General features: G+C 51.5%; 1 protein-coding gene across 3 annotated transcripts in view; it reads right to left on the bottom strand.

Annotated features, from left to right (window-relative positions):
* Window positions 1-16,154, bottom strand: part of Inava (innate immunity activator) — a 21,525-nt gene extending 5,371 nt beyond the window's left edge. The window contains exons 1-8 of one of the 3 annotated variants that reach the window (XM_048809617.1): window positions 15,976-16,154; window positions 9,766-9,914; window positions 8,799-8,923; window positions 8,135-8,251; window positions 7,248-7,467; window positions 2,327-2,380; window positions 1,266-1,476; window positions 849-1,022 (exon numbers count right to left, since the gene is read on the bottom strand). In XM_048809617.1, coding sequence (XP_048665574.1) covers window positions 849-1,022; window positions 1,266-1,476; window positions 2,327-2,380; window positions 7,248-7,467; window positions 8,135-8,251; window positions 8,799-8,923; window positions 9,766-9,914; window positions 15,976-16,139 — 1,214 coding nt within the window. In that variant the 5' untranslated portion in view covers window positions 16,140-16,154. Of the gene's footprint in view, window positions 1-848; window positions 1,023-1,265; window positions 1,477-2,326; window positions 2,381-7,247; window positions 7,468-8,134; window positions 8,252-8,798; window positions 8,924-9,765; window positions 9,915-12,484; window positions 12,783-15,975 lie in introns of those variants that run through there. The other 2 variants (XM_015483808.2, XM_048809618.1) reach the window with 2 other exon arrangements.
* Window positions 16,155-19,431: the final 3,277 nt, after the last annotated feature.

Raw genomic sequence — 19,431 nt, 5'->3', positions numbered from 1 at the left:
TATATATATATATATATAATATATATGTATAGATGTGAGGGGGGGTGAGAGAAAATGTATATGATCAGTTGATGAACAATATTGTGACTAAAAGTTCACTGGAACCTAACCCTGAATTTCCACTAGAGACAATGGTTTAATATTTGCTAATTGAGTTTATAGTGATTTTAAAGAATGTAACTTCTGAAGATAATGAGAATAGACTGTATATCAACTGAGAAAGAATTGCCCACCGGGTGCGGTGGCTCACACCTATAATCTCAACAGCTTGGGAGGCTGAGACAGGAGGATCGTAGGTTCAAAGCCAGCCTCAGCAAAAGTGAGACGCTAAGCAACTCAGTGAGACCCTATCTCTAAATAAAGTACAAAATAGGGCTGGAGATATGACTCAGTGGGTGAGTGGCCCTGAGTTCAAACCCTGGTACAAAAAAACAAAAAAATTGCCCATTGTCAGGGACCAATAATAAGACAATTGTGATAGTATCTACCAGCATAAGAAATCACGATAAGGGTGGAAATCTTAAATCAAGTTATGCAAAACAAACAAACCAACCTGGAATCTTTGTTTTTGTTTGTTTGGTTTTGGTGTGTGTGGCGGGGTGGGGGGTGTTCTGGGGATCAAACCCAGGGCCTCATGCATCCTAGGAAAGGGCTCTACCAAACTGGCATCTTTGAAAGAAAACTTCTTACTTCCTAGGTGACTTACTTTTGGCTTCATTAGTTGGGTTGCGAAGGTACTAGGCATGTGTCACCCAGGGCATTCCACCTGTATCCTAAAGGCGGCTTCCCACCCTCCATCTGTAGCTCTGGTTGGGGGGTGTCCCCACATCTCTGGGATGAGCTCTTACCTCAGAGACTGCGACTGGCCCCTCCTCCCCTGCATCTCAGGGGTGGCTGGAGCACTGATGCGGCCCTGCCTCTGGCCAGGAACACTGCCGAGGGGGACCACATTGTAGGAGGCAGGCTCCAGCTGCCAGGGGCTGGAGGCAGTAGGCCCGTCCTGTGGCGTGGTGGCTGGGCTGCTGCAAAGGAAATGGAGATAAGTCAGTGACAGGAATTTAGGGTCTTGACAAGAGCAGAAGAATGGAAGCACAGTGAAAGAGGGCTCCGAGTCAGTGGTTCAAACTGCCAGCACCCTTGGGAAGCCTCCAGGACCCCCCACCCCCACCCCACCCCCGTCACACAGCATAGAGGGGTCTCCTCCACCTCTCCCCTCTTTTGTCTGCCCCGCCTGCATCCCGCCCTCTTTTCCTCCTCACGCTGACCTGGACTCACTACTGGGCTCAGAAGACTTCCTAGGCTTCTCATAGGGGTGGTCGAGGCTGGTCTCCTTCCAAGGGCTGTTCTGGATCGGAGCCCGCTCCAGGCCCCCAGGCTCAGAACCTGCTGGTTGCAGTCCCTCCAGGCTCTGCGGTGGGAGAGGCCGGGAAGGCAGGGCTGGGGACTCTGGGGGAGGTTTTGACACTTGGGAGTCCTCTGCAGGGGTAAAAGAAACCTGGTAAGGACAGAGGCCAGGGAAACCGGCCCGACAAGAACCTCCACAGCCAGCCATGCCGGGTGCTCCCTCCCAGGTCTTGCTTGTCCGACTGCCCCAGGCCGTGGCTCCAGCCCCATACGTTCAAAATAGTTTTATTTTCCTTTGGGACTCACCCCCCACAACACACAGTCCTATTTTACACCTGCCTCTCTCAACAAACCTCCCTGGGCTGACTCCTCGGCTCACATTACCCTACTGTCTAACCTTTGCTTCAGGGCCATGTCTAAAGCCCGTCTCCTGTTTACCTATTTTTCTTACTCTTGCCATGCCCGAGTGCCCTGTTCCTTATTGGCCTGGGCACTCCCTTGGGCAGGACCACACCACCTTCTTGGTCCACCTTGACCCCAATATCTTCAACATTTGTAAATTCTTCACCTGTAGACATGGGTTTCTTCCCCTCGTGCGGCCTCTTCAGTACTACCAATGGCTGGGAGCAGAGGCCTCTTGGGCTCTGATTGGTTCTACTTGAAATAAAGCCCCAGGGTGAAGGCGAGACATCTGAGGCTGACAGGCTCTACTGGGATTCACCTCTCTTCACTTTGTCCAAAGGATTCACCTCGTAGAATGACAGATGGTCAGCACATCCCTACCCTCAATCAAGCTCATACAGAGGCACACGGAAACCAATACCAGGCCTGTGTGAGACCCTGAGCTGGCACCCCTGCCTTCAGGAGCTTGCTAAACCTTCCACTCCCCAGTTGAAGTCCTCACTCGAAAATTCTGTCAAAGCCCCAGGGTCCTGCAGTAGGAGCCCAGTCTTGACTGGAACCCTCAATTCTCCCCTCTCACCTTCCTCTAGGAGTAGCCCATCAGACAGGGAGCTGTCATCTGAGGCACTGAGCTCTGGGAAATCAACGGCAACAGAAGAGAAGGAAGTAAGGAAATTAATGCATGGATATAAGTCATCAGCAACAGTGAACCTGACCCCTCTCCCAGGATAGCGTCAAAAGCCTAAAATACCCACTGGATGCTAAATACAATATTGTGAATTTATTACTTTGAAGCTAAAAAAAAAAAAAAAATCAGAAGTCAGGGGCTAAGAGACAGGAAGCCTGATTTTAATCCTAGCTGTCATTAACTATACAACTTGAATAAGCCATTTCAGTGATCTGGATGTCAGTTTCCCCATCTGTTAAAAAAAAAATTACAAAAGCTAGGATTTCCTGGCAATGGAAGGGAAATGGCCGTTTTGGAAGGCCTTTGGGATGAAAAGAATTTTGCCAACTTTTCTATAGCCTTTTTTTTTTTTTTTTTTGAATAGGGGTACTGGAGATTGAACTCAGGGGCACTCAACCACTGAGCCACATTCCCAGCCCTATTTTGTATTTTATTTAAAGACAGGGTCTCACTGAGTTGCTTAGCACTTAACTGATACTGAGGCTGGCTTTGAACTCAAGATCCTCCTGTCTCGGCCTCCCAGACCGCTGGGATTACAGGCATGTGCCACCACACCTGGCCTCTATAGTTTTTTAACATCAAATATAACTCAACTCCAAGATCCCAAATCTAAGATCACCTGCATTACCAGCAGAAGAGAAGAACCAAGTGGGAATCTGAGATGTGGGACTGTGAGGCCAATTTAAATTGGGGTCTGCCCAGCCCTGAGGAAGGTTCTTCAATTGGTGATATGCAGAAATTTCCTAGAGGAAACGGAGTGTGGCATCACTCAGGAAATCAGAGGGAATTTATTTTTGCCATTGCCCCAAACAAATGTAAGCTTTGAGATCTTGAGAGACTGTGACCTGGATAGAACTCACAAAACATTTTAAATTGTGTTTAACAAGGAAAAATGATGAATGACTAATGTTTCTACTGTGCCAATACTTTTCTAAGAAATATATATGTATTTATGTATATATATATATATATATATGCAAATATATAAATATTTTATTCAATCCTCATTAAAAAAAAACATAAGGTAGCTATTATTATTTCCATGTAACAGTTGAGGAAACCGAGTCTTGGAGGAGTAATGTGGTGCAGTTCAATCCACCAAAAGATGGTTGAGTCAAAATTCACACCCAGTTGTCTACAGTCTATCCTATTAACTACCACCCTCTCTTGGCTCTCCTATTAGCTAGCATCTAATGCATGGGCCATTACCAGAAAGTTCTAAGAAACGTAAACAGGGCCAACCATTTTGAACTCCTTTATAAAAGGAGTTGGCCAACACCTACAGCTCACACTCCAAATCTAGTCCACTGGCTGTTTTTACAAATAAAGTTTTATTGGAATGCATATACACATTTGTTTACTCTTTTGGCATTAACATGACACAGTAGAATAGTTGGGATAACTGACCACGTGGCCCACAGAGTTTAAAATATTTACAATCTGGCCCTTTATGAAAAAAAAATTGCCAATCTTTGATCTAAAACAAAATCTATAACTAAAACAAAATACAAACTACCCAGAGCAATTCTTAAATTCTGCAGACTGGACGGTGCAAGGAGCTGGACTGGCCCCCACAGTAGCCAGCCAGCCAGCATTTTGCTTGGTTCATAGCTAGGCTTTGCTTTGGAGTTCAGCTGAGACAGTTTTTTTGTTGAATTCTGGTTCCCTGCCTCTGTGTTTTTACAAAAACTTGGAGAATAAAGACGTATTTTTTACAAATGTCAAGTTGAAGGAATGATGGAACTCTTACTGCAGTGGCCAAGCAGCCCAACCCACAATCAAGTCCTATGTTGTGGTTAGAATACATGGTCCAAGGAAAAAGAACCGTCATTCCCAGCACCCCTAATCTTCATATAATCAAGCAGATTGGTTTTATAGTCAAAAGATACTATGCAAAGAGGGGAGCTGAGACACATTGTCTTTGGAGAGGTGGGGGCTGGGAAGGCATCGATCTGACAAACAAGTGCTTCCTCAGGGCTGCTCACCATCTCAGCCCCGTTCCCTATTCAGGCTTGGCTCAACTTTGTCCTGCCCTCCATCCAGCTTGACCTTCCCTCACAGCAGCATACCCCAGGTGGACAGGAAACCAGGAAGACCATTCTTACAAACTCTGAGCACTCCCAAAGCTGCACTGTTCAACATGGCGATCACCAGCCGCATGAGGCTACACTCACTAAAATTAAATAGAAGTAAAAATTCAGCCAATTGGAGTGATGCACACCTGTAATCCCAGCAACCCGGGAATCTGAGGTAGGAGGATCAAAGTTCAAAGCCAGCCTTGCTAACTTAGCAAGACCCGATCTTAAAATAAAAAGGGCTGGGGGATAAATCTTATGGTTGGATGCCCCTGGGTTCAATGCCCAGCACCAAATATAAGTAAATAGATAAATAATCAGTTCTTCGGTCACGCAGACCAGAGTTAAATGCTCAATAGCCACATGTGACTTGTCACTACCATATTCAACAGCACAGATAAGGAACACTTTCATTGATGCAAAAATCCTATAGAGGGTATTGCTAAAGACTGGTACTGTCAATCAGCAAATGCATACTGAGCACCTATGTCATTACAGAGGTGTGTGCTGGGGGTGGTTCCCATCAGGTTCACCATAGTAAATTAGTTCAACACCTGACTGCTCCCTGCCACTTGCAGAGTACTGGCTAATTACTCTCACCTGGCACACTTTTCAAATTGAATAACCCTTGCATGAATACCAAAGGGGTGAGTGTGTTAGGGGGCTTTCTTTCAATTTTTTGCATATTTTTCCTTTTAATTCAAAATACTTTTTAACTACTATTAATCCTTCCCTCCCTTCTTTCTAGGTGAGCACGGCTGGGCAGACAAGCCACAGAACAGGAATTACTTGTCTAGAACGGCCTCCTTCTGAGCTCCCACGGCAGGGCACTAGAACCCAGGTCTTCCAGGCCCACATGGGGAAAAGGGCCTGAAGTTGGAGATCAGGGTCTCTGAGCCACACGGGGCGAGTCAACAGCTGTACCAGTCACATCCTCTGCACATCTTCTCCTGGACTGATGCCCTGGGAAGGTTTCAGAACCCTGGCTTCTGCATCCACAGAGGGTTAACCAGAGCCCCTGGCCTGCTCTTCATTCCCTACAAGGAGCATCATCAGTTGCAACAGTGGCAGCAGAGTGACACCTCACTGCCAACCCAGTGCTGGGCAGAAGCTCTCAGCAACTGCAGATCTCGTAAGAAGGGCTGCTGAGCAGTTGTGGCTGAAAGGGGAACAGGAGGAGGTGTTCCACTAGGACCGGGGGCATCTCCCCAACATGGCTCCCTACAAGCACAGAGTTGGTCTTTAGGGACTTCCTGGCCCAGTTTAGCAGCTGACTTTCACGGAAGATCCATTCCATTCCTGAGGACCCCAAGGGAGTGGAGTAGGAATGGAAAACATCTTTTGCCTTAAAGCCTTGGAGACTGGAGTACTGTCCTGCAGCCAAGCCAGAGCCAGTTGAATCAGAAAGAGGTCTGGCCACCAGGCCCTGTCAGCCCAATAGTCTCCTGGGTTGATTAGTCAACTGTCACATGCAAGTGATGACCTCCTTCTTTGCCATCTACTCCTGGTTACCAGAAGTGACATGGCTAGTGCCCATCACACACTGCCTACCCTAAATTAGAGGCCACACTGGGAGCAGGTACTGAGATAACTGCCTGCCTGCGGCACGGGCATGGGGCAAGAAACCAAGTAGGCTTGGTGCAGGCTTCCATCCAAGTGTCCCGCCAAGGGAGGAGAAGAGCTGTGGCAAAGAGCCAAGCCGATGTGCAGAGATAGGAGCCTGAGAATGAGAGGGAAGCAGCCACTCTCTAAGCCAAGCCTCAGGTCCTGATCCAACTCTGCCCTGCAGTCACCGCCCGCTCTCTACTCCTCTCTCCTCTGGTGCAGCCAGGGAAGTCTGGGAGCTCAGCGAGGGACCCGGGGGCGGGGCTGAGCCATGGGCATGATGCCGTGGGGATTGGAATGGAGGAAAGGAGGGCTGCGAGTCCTGACCTGACAAGCTGGATATGGGTCAGGGCAAAGAAAAACAGTCACACCTCAGGACTCAAAACCAACTATTGGAAGCTAAGCCAGACCGGACACACTGAAGTCACGCGGATGGCTGCTGGCGCTGACAGTTCACGAGGTGCCCCACAGCCACTCAGCTCTGAGGACCAGGGGCTCAGGAACTAAACTACAGGCACAATTAGGCAGAGAACGGAGGTGCAAGGATTCTACTCGTGGCCAGAGCTGTTGCTGCTACCGACAGGACTGTGAGGGGTACAGTGGGGCTCGATTTCAGCACAAATGTCTCGTGAGTGGCAACGGCCTGAAACAATCCAGTAATAAGTGACAATCCAGTAATAATGGGGTCAGTCCTTGTTCTGCCTGACTCAAGCTGGGGAAAGCAGATCTACTCAGAACCTGGAGCTCAACACACCCAGATAAGCCAAGGATGTGTGGGCCTAGAATACTCTAGTTGAATAAACTCTTGGATTAAGTTCAGGGTCAGCCCAAGGTAGTCTTCTCAGAGGTGGTGTATTTGGCAGGGGAGGAAATAGGGTGTTTCTAAGGAGATCAAGAAGAGTCTTCCAGGATGGATAGAGTTTGTTGGGACTACAGGAGGGTAGATATGGGGTCAAGGTGGACCCAGGAAGCAGGTCTGCCCAGCTGGAGCTGATATTGAGCATTAAACGTAGTGCCAGGCCTGGAGAGGTACAAACGAACGGCAAACCCAGTGGCACAGAGCCACCGTGCCCACCACCCACACGGGCTGTGTAGGGCGAGTGTGGCAGAGGCCTCTCCAGGCAGGGGCTCACCTCGGCCCAGCGGGGGAACACTGGCGGGAGCGGGCTGGCTGTTGCGCCTCTCGCCCAGGTGGTGCTGGAGCTCCCGCAGCTTCTTCTCCTCCTGCAGGGCCATGTGCTTCCGCTGCCGGCGGGCCTGCCTGCTGAGGTTCTCCTCCAGGCACAGCCGCCGCGCTGCCTCGGTGATCTGCAGTTGCAGGGCCAGCTGGCGCTCTAGGCTGCTTAGGGGGTCCTGAGGGACAGGGCAAGAGGCAGGGGCTCAGGAGGCCATAGCAGTGCAACCCAGCCGCCTGGGTCCTGTCCCTAAGCCCAGAGCATGTAGTGGAAGCAGATAACATCATCCAAAGATGCAGAGCGAAGGGTGGAGCGGTGGCAGGTGCCCAGAGCCAACACGACAGTATGAGAGGTTGGCGTAGGCACCCACCCCAGCCTGCCCCTGCCAAGCCTGGCTGAGTGGGAACCCAAGAGGGACACTTTCCCTCCTGAGCCCAAAGGGTTGGGCAGGCCAGCCCATGGGAAACCATGCCATTCTCACCACGGGGAGGACACCCAAGGCCCGAGTCACCCCCACCTCCTTTCTCCTAAACTGAGACAGAGGACAGCCCTAGGGGCCAGAGCAACCTGTCTGAGCAGACAACCTCTCTGGGTTGGCGGTTGGCACTCTTAACTGATCCTCTGCCCACTCTGGGGCCCAGTGTCCTCCCTCGAGTTTCCAGCTCTCCAGCTCCTGAGGTGACATGCCTCTCCCTGGCAATCTGGGTTACCCAGGAGAGAGTACCTCTCAACCACATGAAGACAAGCACCCTCACGGGCTGCAAAGGGGTGGAGGAGGGTGATCCCTGTCTCTCTGTGGTCAGCCTTCGGGGAATGACAAAGAGTGAGGTTTCTGCAGTCCTTACCTCTCGGTGCAAGGCCCGCTCATCCAGCTTGTAGGCTGCTCCAATCCTGCGGCGGACCTTGGGGGCCTTTTCCCCAGGTTTGAGGGGATATTCTGCTGGCAAGGTGCCTGTCAGCTCCTGGGGGGGAACAAAGTCAAGCCTGGTCCCTCTCCACTCGCCCAGTCCTTGGCCAACCACTCACAGCCTGTCCACCAGCCTGTGCCTGGGCCTCCCCTTCCAGAGGTCCCTGGGACGACTGGGCCACTGGGGCCTCTGCCCACCACTCACCTATCCCATCATCCCCCTGGGGTTGTCTTCCCATCTTTAGGACGTCCCACACTCTTCCCCTTTTCCTTCACATCTCTGATCCCTTCCTTCAGAGGGCTGCACTGCCCCCCTTTCCAGTTCTCAGAGACACTCACATCTCCTCCCCCCGTCTGTAGCCCCTCATGGCCCCACCTTCCCTGTGCCTGGCCCCTGCCCATGTCCAGCTATCCTCTACCCTATGTCCAGATCAAATGCCATTATCAGAGGGACTCTGGGCCCAGACTCGTGTCTAGATTTCTAGAATTCCCTTAAGAATGGGATCCCCCGAGTCATCTCCAGTATCCCAAAATATGACTCCAGAGCTCCTCAGATTAATTTAAATTCGGGGGATGGGGTCCGGGCACCGGCTGCTACCCACCGCCTCCCGAAGGCAGAGCCTCCGCAGCTCCTCCAGGCAGGCCTCCAGCCGCGCCTCCAGGGCCCTCTGCTGCTTGCGCATGGCATGGGTCAGCTCCTTCATTGGGGAGACCGGGCTGTCTGGGCCTGCAGAAGCAAGGGACACAATCAGGGAAACTAAAGCGCTCAGGAAAGCCTTTGTTGAACACGAGCTGACCACCCCTGCGGGAGCACACACCCATACACACACATACAGACTCATGCCTGCCCACAGATTACAGGCTAGCTGCTGTGGCCTGTGTCCTAACCACAAAACACCACGTTTCCTTGGCTGTCCAGAGTGGCAACGTTACAGATCAGAGGGAAGGGCTGTCTTACCAGGTGACCTGCAGTGGGGGAGGGGCTGCATGTCAGACTGCCTCACCTCTTCCCCTTTTCCCCCAGACCCCATGCACACACACACATGCCTCTCCTGTCCACTGTCAAGACTAGCTCCCATTACAGACTCAGGCCAAGCAGAGAGACAGGGCCTTAATACTGGCCAGATACAATTTTCCAACCTCTTTTTTGGCGGGGTACCAGGGATTGAACCCGGAACGTTTAACCACTGAGCCACATCCCCAGCCCCTTTTTAAATTTTATTTAGAGACAGGGTCTCGCTGAGTCACTTAGGGACTCACTCAGTTGCTGAGGCTGCCTTTGAACTCACGATCCTCCTGCCTCAGCATCCCTAGCCTCTGGGGTTACAGGCATGCGCCACCAATTTAGTAATCATTGGAGCTAAAGTTGAACACTGCAGTTCCCTATTCCAGATAGGACTGAAACTTGAGGCCAAATCCCTTTTAGGGAAGAAAACTTCAAGTGTCCCTGAGGTTCCATCCCTCTGTCTCCTCCCTCCCAGCCTCCTCAGCCTGGCCAGCCCCTGGACCTGGGGACTCAGGACTCAGGGCTGGGGGGCCAGGACAGTGGGATTTCCCCGATTCACTCACCAGACTGCAGGATGATGCCACTATCAGTGTCGCTGACCTCATCCTTACTCTCCATGGTGGATTTCTGGGAGGAGGGGGCACAGAGTAGGGAGGAGCAACACCAGTCGTGGCCTGGGACAGGATGTGTAGGTAGCCTGGAATTCCCCCAGCTTTTAAGAGAAAAGAGAACAATAACCAAAAAAGCCCTAAATAAATCCCTTTGGTTCCAAACAGAGCTCAGGATAGATGATTGAAGACAGAAGTGATCAGGTCGGGGCACACTGAAGGCGCTCCGGAGGTCAGCCTTGCTCCCCATTGGGCCTCTTTCCAGGGAGATGATAAAATGGAGGGCACAAGGAAGATGGGATGGGATGACAAAGTAAAGAGGAAGGAAAGGAGGAAGGGGGTCAATATCTTCATGGGCATCACTGCCCTCAGCCCAAGAACCTGGGAGGCATGAGGCATGTCCCACTCACTGCCCCAGTGGGTGAGGGCACTTCAGGAAGTAGTTGGATACTGGACACTGGGCCAAAGCTGGTCTGGGGGTCCCAAAGCTCAGGTCACCCAGGTCTCTTTGTAAGCAGGTGCAGCTACTCTATGACAGAGCTGTCCAAAGCCCTGACATGACTCCTGAGCCACCAACTCCACCTAGGAGATTTCTTAAGGGGAGTCAGCCCAGGTGCCCGACAACCCACAGCCAGGGGAGGCATGAATTGTCAGGAGCTGGGGGTGGGGGCCAGTGACAGAGAGGAAGCTACCCAAGCCCAGGAAGGCCACCTGCTCCTCTGCCCCCTGGGGGGCAGGGGCAGCTCAACAGCACTTGAGTGGTATGAGTGCAATCCCAGTTGTATGTCACCCAGCGGGGCACCAGCCATCACCTGTGCCCTCACCAAATCCACACCCCCTACTCCAGGTCCCATCTGGCCAGAGTCTGGCAGCTGCTGGCTGGAGCAGGGGTGGGGAGGGAGGGTGGAGCCCAGGCAGGATCTGGAAGGAGAGGCTGGCCACCTCCTCACTGAGTCAGCCCGTTGAGCAAGAGTCCAAAAGTCCTTCCGAGTTTCTGTCGGGAACTTATCCCGCCGGCCTCTTGAGAGCACAGGGAAGGAGGTAAGCTCCCCTTCCCCCCACTGGGGAAGCCAACAGGACAAAAAGAGGCCTTGGGAAAGCTGACCACACAGCAAGCCAAGGGGACTTCGGAACCTCTGCCTGTCCAGAGACAGAAAGAGCAGGAACAATGGACCTATGTTTATAGACCTGTGCAAACAACACAGCTTATCTGTGTGCCATGAGCAGCAACAATTAAAACCAGAACCCTGAAAACAATATGTACCTTGCACTTTGGAATTTCAATTTTCCAAGAAAGACTAGAGAATGTATGATAGAAGAAAAAAAAAAAAGATTATGTGGGGCCTTTACAAACATATCAAAGAAAGAGATTGGCCATATATTCTGGGTACCCAGGGTGAGGAAAGGAGGGTGACTGTTAGCTCTGTACTGTCCATCCCTCCCAGGACAAAGGAGCAGGTAGCTCAGCCCTCCTCCAGAGCTAGGCATCCTCTTACCTTCCCAGCAACCCTAAAGGGAAGGGAGCCCTCAGCCTGCAGGCCCCAGGAGGAGCTAGGAAGCTGAGAGCAGTCTCAGCTGGCACCCAGAGCCTTTTTGGACAAAGAGAGGAGTTCATATGGGAGGGGAAGCCATTAATTAGTCACACTTACAATTAATTATTAACCACTAAGGAGTTGCCTTGGAAAGTTGGGAGGACTCAGCCCCTGCTCCTCAGAGTGGGGACTTCCAGGGACTGTGGGGGGAAGGTGCCTCAGCATGTCTCCTCCGTCCTCCATCCCTCTCCAGGGGCCAGCCCAGTCCCTCACTGCCAGGGTCAAGGGGGAGGCACTGACACACTCGGTGGTCCCCATCTAAGGCTGGGTCAACTCTGGGTGCTAACCTGCTGCTCCACAGATAGCACCAAAGCCTTGGTTCCGGGTCGGTTGTGCCCGTGTTACCTGGGGAGTCACCTGGCCCTGCTGAGCCTCCTTTCCTCAGATGCACAAGGAAGAGGAGACAGGGCCTGAAGCCCTTCCTGGCTCCCTGGAGATGAATTTGTCCTCTTAGACAGTCTATGTACCCAGGAAACCAGGGAGCAGACCCCACCCCTGCACTGGCAGCTGTGAGGAACCTGTCCCAGACTCCACAGGAGCAGGCTCAGGCCCCACCCCCACCTGGAGGCGGGAGTCTAAGGTGTCTGAGGCTTTGCTATAGATAAAGGTGGTTCAGGTGACACCCCCCTCCCCAACACAGGAATCCCTCCAAGCCCTCCAGGCCCTCCCGGCCCTCTGGCCTAGCCCTAGCACTGGGCCCTAAGAAGCAGCCCACCTGACCAGCGTCCTCAGAAAAAGGCAGAGGAGGAAAGAAGGGGTGCAAGGAGAGAAAGGGAAACTCTACAGCACTTCTTCCCAGGCAAGCCATTGAGGATCCCCCCCCAATCACAAATGTGCCCCCAAAGCCAGGTCCTGGACGTCTCTGTTCCAGCTCATCTTTGCTTGCCTTTTCTCTGGTGAAAATTAAGTCCTGGCCACAGGGACAGGCTCCCTGTCCAAGCTCACTGACAGCTCCCTATTATCCCTGGGCCCCAGAGAGGAGCTGGGGGGGTTGGACAGGGTGGCCACTGCCTGAGCTCCCTCATCTCCGGCCAGCCTGCCCCACAGTCCCAGAGACCCGCTCTACCCTGCCCTACCCTCACCTGCTTCAGGGCTTTAGTCCAAGAGTTCCGGAAAGACCCCCTGCTCCCAGGTCAGGGGGGCATGGGGGCCTCACATGTCACCTCGGGGGCTCCCAGGCCACAGGTCAGCCACTCTGTGCTCTCTCTCTCTCTGACCGGCTCCAGTTCTCCACAGGCGGCTGGCTGCCCCTGGCTGACTGTCCCTCCCGCCGTCCCTCCCAGGCTGCTGGGCCAGGGGAGCCAGGTTGCTTGTTAGGACTTGAGTCAGAGGGGAGGAGCAGGTGAGCAAGTCCTTCCCTGAACTAATCCTGCTGCTGACTGTTGCCAGCAGGCAGGCCACTCCTGGGCCTCTGCACTTCCGGGGCCAGAGGGGAGCAGGGACCCGGGGCTCTCCATGAGGAATCCAGAAGGAACAGGGGTCCCGACTTCATGGCCACAAGGCCTCTAGTGCAATGTGCTGAGCTGCGGGACGCCTCAGCGCCCTCTTGACCTGCCTGGATCTCCCTGCTTTCTTTGTGTGGCAGTTTCTCTTTCCAGAAATCAAGGAATGTTAAGCCCCTAAAAACAGGGTAAAAAGTTCACTGTCTGTGGCTAATACCAGCAAGAAATTTACAAACCAACAGGGAAGGTCATTGCTGTTCCCCGTAAACTGAAATGGAGACCCTATCCTGAGTGTTGGCTCTTCCAAATTAGGATTTTAAAACCTCAGGCTGAAGCTGGGGGCCATGGTGTGCCTGTGGTCCCAGCACTTGGGAGGCTGAGGCAGGAGGATCACTTGAGCCCAGGAGTTTGAGGCCAACTTGAACAACACAGTGAGACCTCCATGACCCCAAGCCTTTAGTGCACTCCTCAAATGCAAGGGACAAAAGTGGAACTGTTCTGTACAAAATAATAAGCCTCTAGGTCTCCCATTTTATTGACTCTCAAACAAATGGCAATCTATTTGGAATCCAGCCTGTTTTAAAGGGGGAAGGAGGCCTAGGCTGACCCTTGCAGGTGGAGATATGCTACAGTCTAGGGCTGTGCCCTGAGTCTTCATCCCATTACCTCCCCTCCCTCAGCCCCCAGATCTTTCCACCATGCAGTTCGAAGATCCCAGCCCTTAACACCTGTCTAGATCCCTCTCTTCCCACACCCGTAAGCACCCCTGTCTCTGACACCCTCCCACCCACTGCCCCCAACCCCCAGTGCAGGAATGACCCGATGCTCTCATCAAGCATCTCCTGTGAAGCAAACTCTATCACAGAGTCTGCCACCTCCCCTTCCCCTTCCCTGGCACGCCCCCACTCTTTCTCATTCCTGTACACACCCTCTTTCCAAACAACACTAGCCCCAGAGTCCTACAGGCTGACCACCTCCTCCTCTAAAAGGCTAAGAGGCCCTCACAGGGGACAGTCCCTCCCCAGGGTGGGATGCATGCTCTCTGGGCCTCCCAAAGAACCTTTAGCCCTTCCCTCGCCCAGCCCTCCACAAAGCGGCAGTGGCTCCCCAGCCCCCTACAGGTTTGTACTTTCTTCCAATGTCAAACAAAAAGGGTTGACTCTGGGCATAAGCAGCCCTTCTTCTGCCTTGCCCATCCCCCCAGATCCAAGTGAAGAGGATGGTGGAAGTTTCTAGAATCATCTCATAGCTCAAAATTTTTAATGCATAAAGTAAAATTAAGAGAATCACTAAGAGAACCAATTATATTGAGATACAGTTCTAAAATCAGAAAACCATAACAACATACATGCTTCTTTATTAACATTAAATATCCAGCAGTGGATAATTTCATGCACTTTCCTATTGACAGTGTCAACAGCCTTCCAGGATAGCCGCAGAAGCTGCGATGTGATATGGAGTGGGGAATCCTGTTAATGGCAATGGATTGCGTTTGCAATCCTTTGCGTTCTCTTCACAGATGTCTTGGTGCCCTCCGGTTGCTCACCGAGTTCAGGGAAGAGAGGGAATTCAGCTAAGGCCTGTGCACACCCAGACATAAATCCTTAACTTGTCTTCCAGGGAAAACCTTCAGGCCTTTCGCAAATGATTCTTATGATTTGGAACAAGCTTTCAAAGAATGGACGTGAGCAGAAGACAAATCCTCTGGTCAATGATGTCACCAGCTCAAAATCCTCTGAGCAGGACATAATTACCCACCCCCCAAAAGAGGCGTGCCTTCCAATCAGCAAGAAACATCTCCTTCTCCCTTCCTATAAATCCCCCCACTACCAGTTGATCAGGAATGCAGATTTGAACTTAAACAGTTCCTGGCCTCCTTGCTGATGGGCCATGAAATGAAGCTTTCTATTTTACAAAACTCTGCTGTCATAGAATTGTCAGCTATGTGTGTTGGGCAGCAAGCCCTTACTCATATAACAAAAGTACAGACTGACCAGTTTGCATTGAACCTTGGAAATTCTAGAAGAAACCTTGCTACCCCAAATTTACACCCAACAGATTCTAGGGTTTGGAATGAGCCTGGCAAACCCATCTTGCCACCGAGAACCTGGGAACGGGCTGATTGCCATGACAAACACCTCAAAACACCAGGGGTAATGTGGGCACTCCAGCTTGGAATTTGGAACCCAGAACCCCACTTGGGCCAGGCTAGGAGTCAGGAACTGACGCTGTAGCCTCAAATCCCAGGGCACCATCACCAAGATCACCAGCAGGTGAGGAAGTGGGGTTTCCTTGCATGGTGTTATAGTTCTTGGAATCTGGCCTTGGTGGACAAGAGCCTTCCCTCAGGATAAGAAAAACTGCTTTAGGATTTCATTTGCTTAAAAAAAAAAAAAAAAATCAAGTCCTGAGTCAGAAACATCCACAACTCTGTAGCCCCACAGCTCTGTCATGTCTTTTCAAAGTTCCTTGTATGAAGTTTATTCGGATATGCTAGGATCCAAAATTTTTCAAACCATCCTACCATCTCCACACCCCCTCATAAACACTTCTGAATTTTCACTAAATGAATTAACAAGTCCATGATCAGATACTAGAGCTAACAGTGGGAAAAAGAGGAAGGGAAATAGCCCAGAACCCTCCAGGCAAGAAATGGGAGATGTGTTTTCTTTCTCCACTCTCCTCCCTGCCCACTGGGAAAGGTGTTCGCCTCCACGGGGCAATAGTGGAGTGAGTGGGCTGGGACGGGGGAACTCCGGGGTAGCAGGAATGAGCCCTGAAACCAGACCTCTAGGCTTCCAGTAAAAAGCCCCTTTGTCCTGTCCACCCCGCTCCCCTCCCCCACCGCGCCCTCTACTTCCAGGCCGGCCTGAGACTTTGCTCCTTTTGTTCGACTGTGTCTGGCTTCCCGGAACCTGGCCAGGAGATCCACAGGCAGGGGGAAGGTGGAAGGAGAAAGGTTGCGGATTTGCAGACATGCATTTTTTGAGAGTTCAGAATTCCCGCCCCCTTGATATAATTACCGCATTCCCGGTAAGACCCCCCGACTGCGCAAAGGATGAAGACCGTGGTTCAGTGGCTTGATCCCCCTAGTTCACGCGCGCTGGGTCCCCCCTAAGTTTTCCCCTTACCTGTCCCATGGAGCTCTGGCGCCTCCCGCCTGCCCCGGTGCCCCCCGCGCCCGCCTCGCAGCTTCAGGACCTGTTTGTCCGGGCCATCTTCCCACTCCCCAAGACTGCCCCCGGACTTCCCTCCTCCCCGGAGGTATTTCATTTAACTTCGGCATTTGCAGCATCCCAAATGTTAAAGATCCCAAGACATCTGTCCCCTGGGGCATACCAAGGACCCGAGGAAAGAGGGGAAGATAGAGGAAGGGACTCGAGATTCTGATCCAAGAGTCGGAGCGGGGCCTCATGTTGGGGTGGGAAGGAGCTGATGGGGATAGGTGTCCTGTGGGAGCAGCAGCTCCAGGGGGGGAGGCTGTCCCCCTTCTTCCGCCTCCGGACGCCAGCCAAGCGGGACACCCCCGGCGCTGCCAGATCCCGCAGCCCAGGCGGGAGGAGGCTCCTCTCTCGGTCCGAGGGCCGCCTTTCATCGGCGCGCTCTGGCCTGGCAGGGGGCAGGTTTCATTCCAGGAGACCCCAGGATGGAAGAATGAAGGGTTGGCAGGAGGGGGCCGCGCCGCTCCCACTTCTCGCTGCACAGCAGTTTGCTGCGGGGCGGCGGGAGTCCGGGTCCAGCTGAGTCCGAATCGCCTCCCCATCCGCGGCCCCAGCCCGGTCCTCCTGCTGGGGACCCGCTGGCTGAAGCCCGGAGTGCGCTCCTGGGGAGCGCCTCCTACTGCTCCGTGCGAGCCCACGGATCGGTCCATTCATTCACTCTCTTTCCTGTTTTCATTTTCACTTAACATTTACTGAGCACCTACTAAGGTCCAGCATGGTGGACCAAAATTCAAGCTCCTTCACTGGAAGATTCCTTCATCTAAGTCACGCAACGATTGTATCAGAGAAGTAGGGACAGGAAACTGTAGAGGGGAGGTTGACCCAGCAGGGAGTCCCCAAAGCCTGGTCAAAGGAGGATGTCAGAAAACTTGAGACCGCATTCTGGTAAAGGAGCCCAGCAGGTCCCAGGATTAAGAGGGTACCCAAGACAGGAGAGATGAGGCAGGAAGGGGCCCTTCAGGAGGCAGGGAAGCTCCTGGTGGTTGTTCAAGGTGTGCATCATAGAGCGGAAATCCACCTGCTTCTGCTCTTGGCTACTGCTGCTTAGCTAGATGCTTTAAAGGCACTAGGTGAGTTAAATTTATCCATGAGGAGAGGGGCTGGCTAAGGAGTCAAGATATTTATCTTGAAACTGAAAAGAAGCTACTTGTACTAGTCAGGAAAACCAGTAGTATGTATGCTGAGAGAGGTAGGTTTTTTGTTGTCATCTTTTTTTGTTGTTGTTTTGTTGTGTGTGTGTGTGTGTGTGTGTGTGTGTGTGTGTGTGTGTGTGTGTTGGNGGGGAGCTTTTGTTTCCTAGAGTTTTTTTGTTTGTTGTGTGTGTGTGTGTGTGTGTGTGTGTGTGTGTGTGTGTGTGTGTTGGTACTGGTGATTAATCTTTAGCCCTGAGCTATATCCCCAAGTCTTTAAAAAAAAAAAAAAGAATTTTTTTAAGGCAGGGTCTCACTAAGTTGCCTAAGCTGGCCTTGAACTTGGCAATACTCCTGCTTCAGCCTCCCTAGTCACTGTCCTGCATGCAGAGGAATTTTAATGTAGGCTATGCCATTGTGTAAACTGGCATGTCTAGAATTCACAAGGCAGGCCATCAGGTTGGAGACCCAGGGGTGAGCTATCATAAGAGTCCAAAGTCATTCTGTTGTTGGATTTCTTTTAATTCCAGGGAAGTCAGTCTTTGTTCCATTAAGGCCTTCAACTGATTGGATGGGGCCCACCACACATGGAGGGTAAATAGCTTTACTCCTGGTCTACTGATTCAAAGGTTCATTTCAGGGGTTGGGGATATAGCTCAATTAATAGAATGTATTGCCTCAAAGATTCATTTCATCTACAAAATATTCTCACTGAAATATCCAGAATGTTTGACCAAATATCTGGATACTGTGGTCTAGGCAAGTTGGCATAAAACATTAACCATCACGCTCCTGAAGAACATTAATCCAGAAGATAATCTGGACCAAGTCACCTTTAGAAAGTGACTTTGGGTCAGGCACAGTGGTGAATGCCTATAATCCCAGTGGCTCAGGAGGCTGAGGCAGGAGGATCATCACGACACAAGTTCAAAGCCAGCCTCAGCAAAAGCAAGGTGCTAAGGAACTCAGTGAGACCCTGTCTCTAAATAAAATACAAAATAGGGCTGGGGATGTGGCTCAGTAGTCAAATGCATCTGAGTTCAATCCCCGGCACTCAAAAAAAAAAAAAGAAAAAGAAAAAGAAAGAAAGAAAGAAACAAAGTAAGTTTGGGTATGAGTGGTGGTCACAAGGAAAGCTTAGAAACAGGGAAGCCATGGGGCAAGGGGTGAACCCACACATTGGGGGGATGGAGGTAATTGAGGGGTGAGTCAAGAGCTACTAGGAGGTAGACCTGGCCTGACTCTCTGATTGGCTGACTAAAAGCATGGGGGATGAGGAAGAGGGAGGAGCTGGAGAGTCCCAGGTTTCTGGCAGGAAAGTTCCATGTAAAATGCACTTGCTTTAGGTTATTAATGGTAATGGCCAGTGAACAGCCTTTCTGGAGGCTTTTATTCCCAAGGAAGTTTGGAGAAAAATGTTTGGGAGTAGAGAGATGCATCTCTGGGACTCAAAATGATTGAGGAAAAAACCAAGGGAGAAAATTCTGGGAACATTTAAGGGGTGGACAGAGGGGAAAGTGCCCTTGAAGGTGAGCATTATTACCACTCTTTGGGAAGGAGTGATTTTGTGAAATAAGGATCTGTTCCCTTCACACTCACACCTTTTCTCTGGATGGGAAGCAGAAGCTCTAGTCCTGAGCCCTCTGAGACTGTGCAAGGCGTACTGATGGGCAGAGGCGGGGATGTGGGTCTTTGAGGGTGAGATAAACTGTGAATGTGAAAGAAAATGATGTGTGCCCGCAGCAGCAAGGACCCCAAGCACCACCTCGTGGCATTACCTTTGGAAGGCGACAAGACCTAGGAAGGACAAGAGTTGGAAGTTGGGGCCCCAGGTTGCTTGCCTTGACAGATTCTTGCATCTCACAATGTCTAGGAAGCAGGATACCTCCCTACCTGCTGCCAGTCCACGAGACACTAAGGTATCAGACTCCATCCTGCTTTCGGGCTTCTCTAGGCCTTCATGATTCTGCAGAAAGAAATTGAATTTTTTGCCACCTCAGCAACTTAGGACTCATCAAAAGTCAAAGTAATTAGTATGTGCTATGGTTTGTTTATTTATTTATTTTTCATATCAGAGATTGAATCCAGGGGCGCTTAACCACTCAGCCACATCCCCAGCCCTTTTTTATATTTTATTTAGAGACAGGGTCTTGCTGAGTTTCTTAGGGCCTTGCTAAGATGCTGAGGCTGGCTTTGAACTCATGATCCTCCTGCCTCAGTCTCCTGAACTGCTGGG

This window comes from Marmota marmota, unplaced genomic scaffold, assembly GCF_001458135.2.
Source record: "Marmota marmota marmota unplaced genomic scaffold, marMar, whole genome shotgun sequence".
NCBI classification, from domain to species: Eukaryota; Metazoa; Chordata; class Mammalia; order Rodentia; family Sciuridae; genus Marmota; species Marmota marmota.
This window is presented reverse-complemented; position numbering and strand designations above follow the sequence as displayed.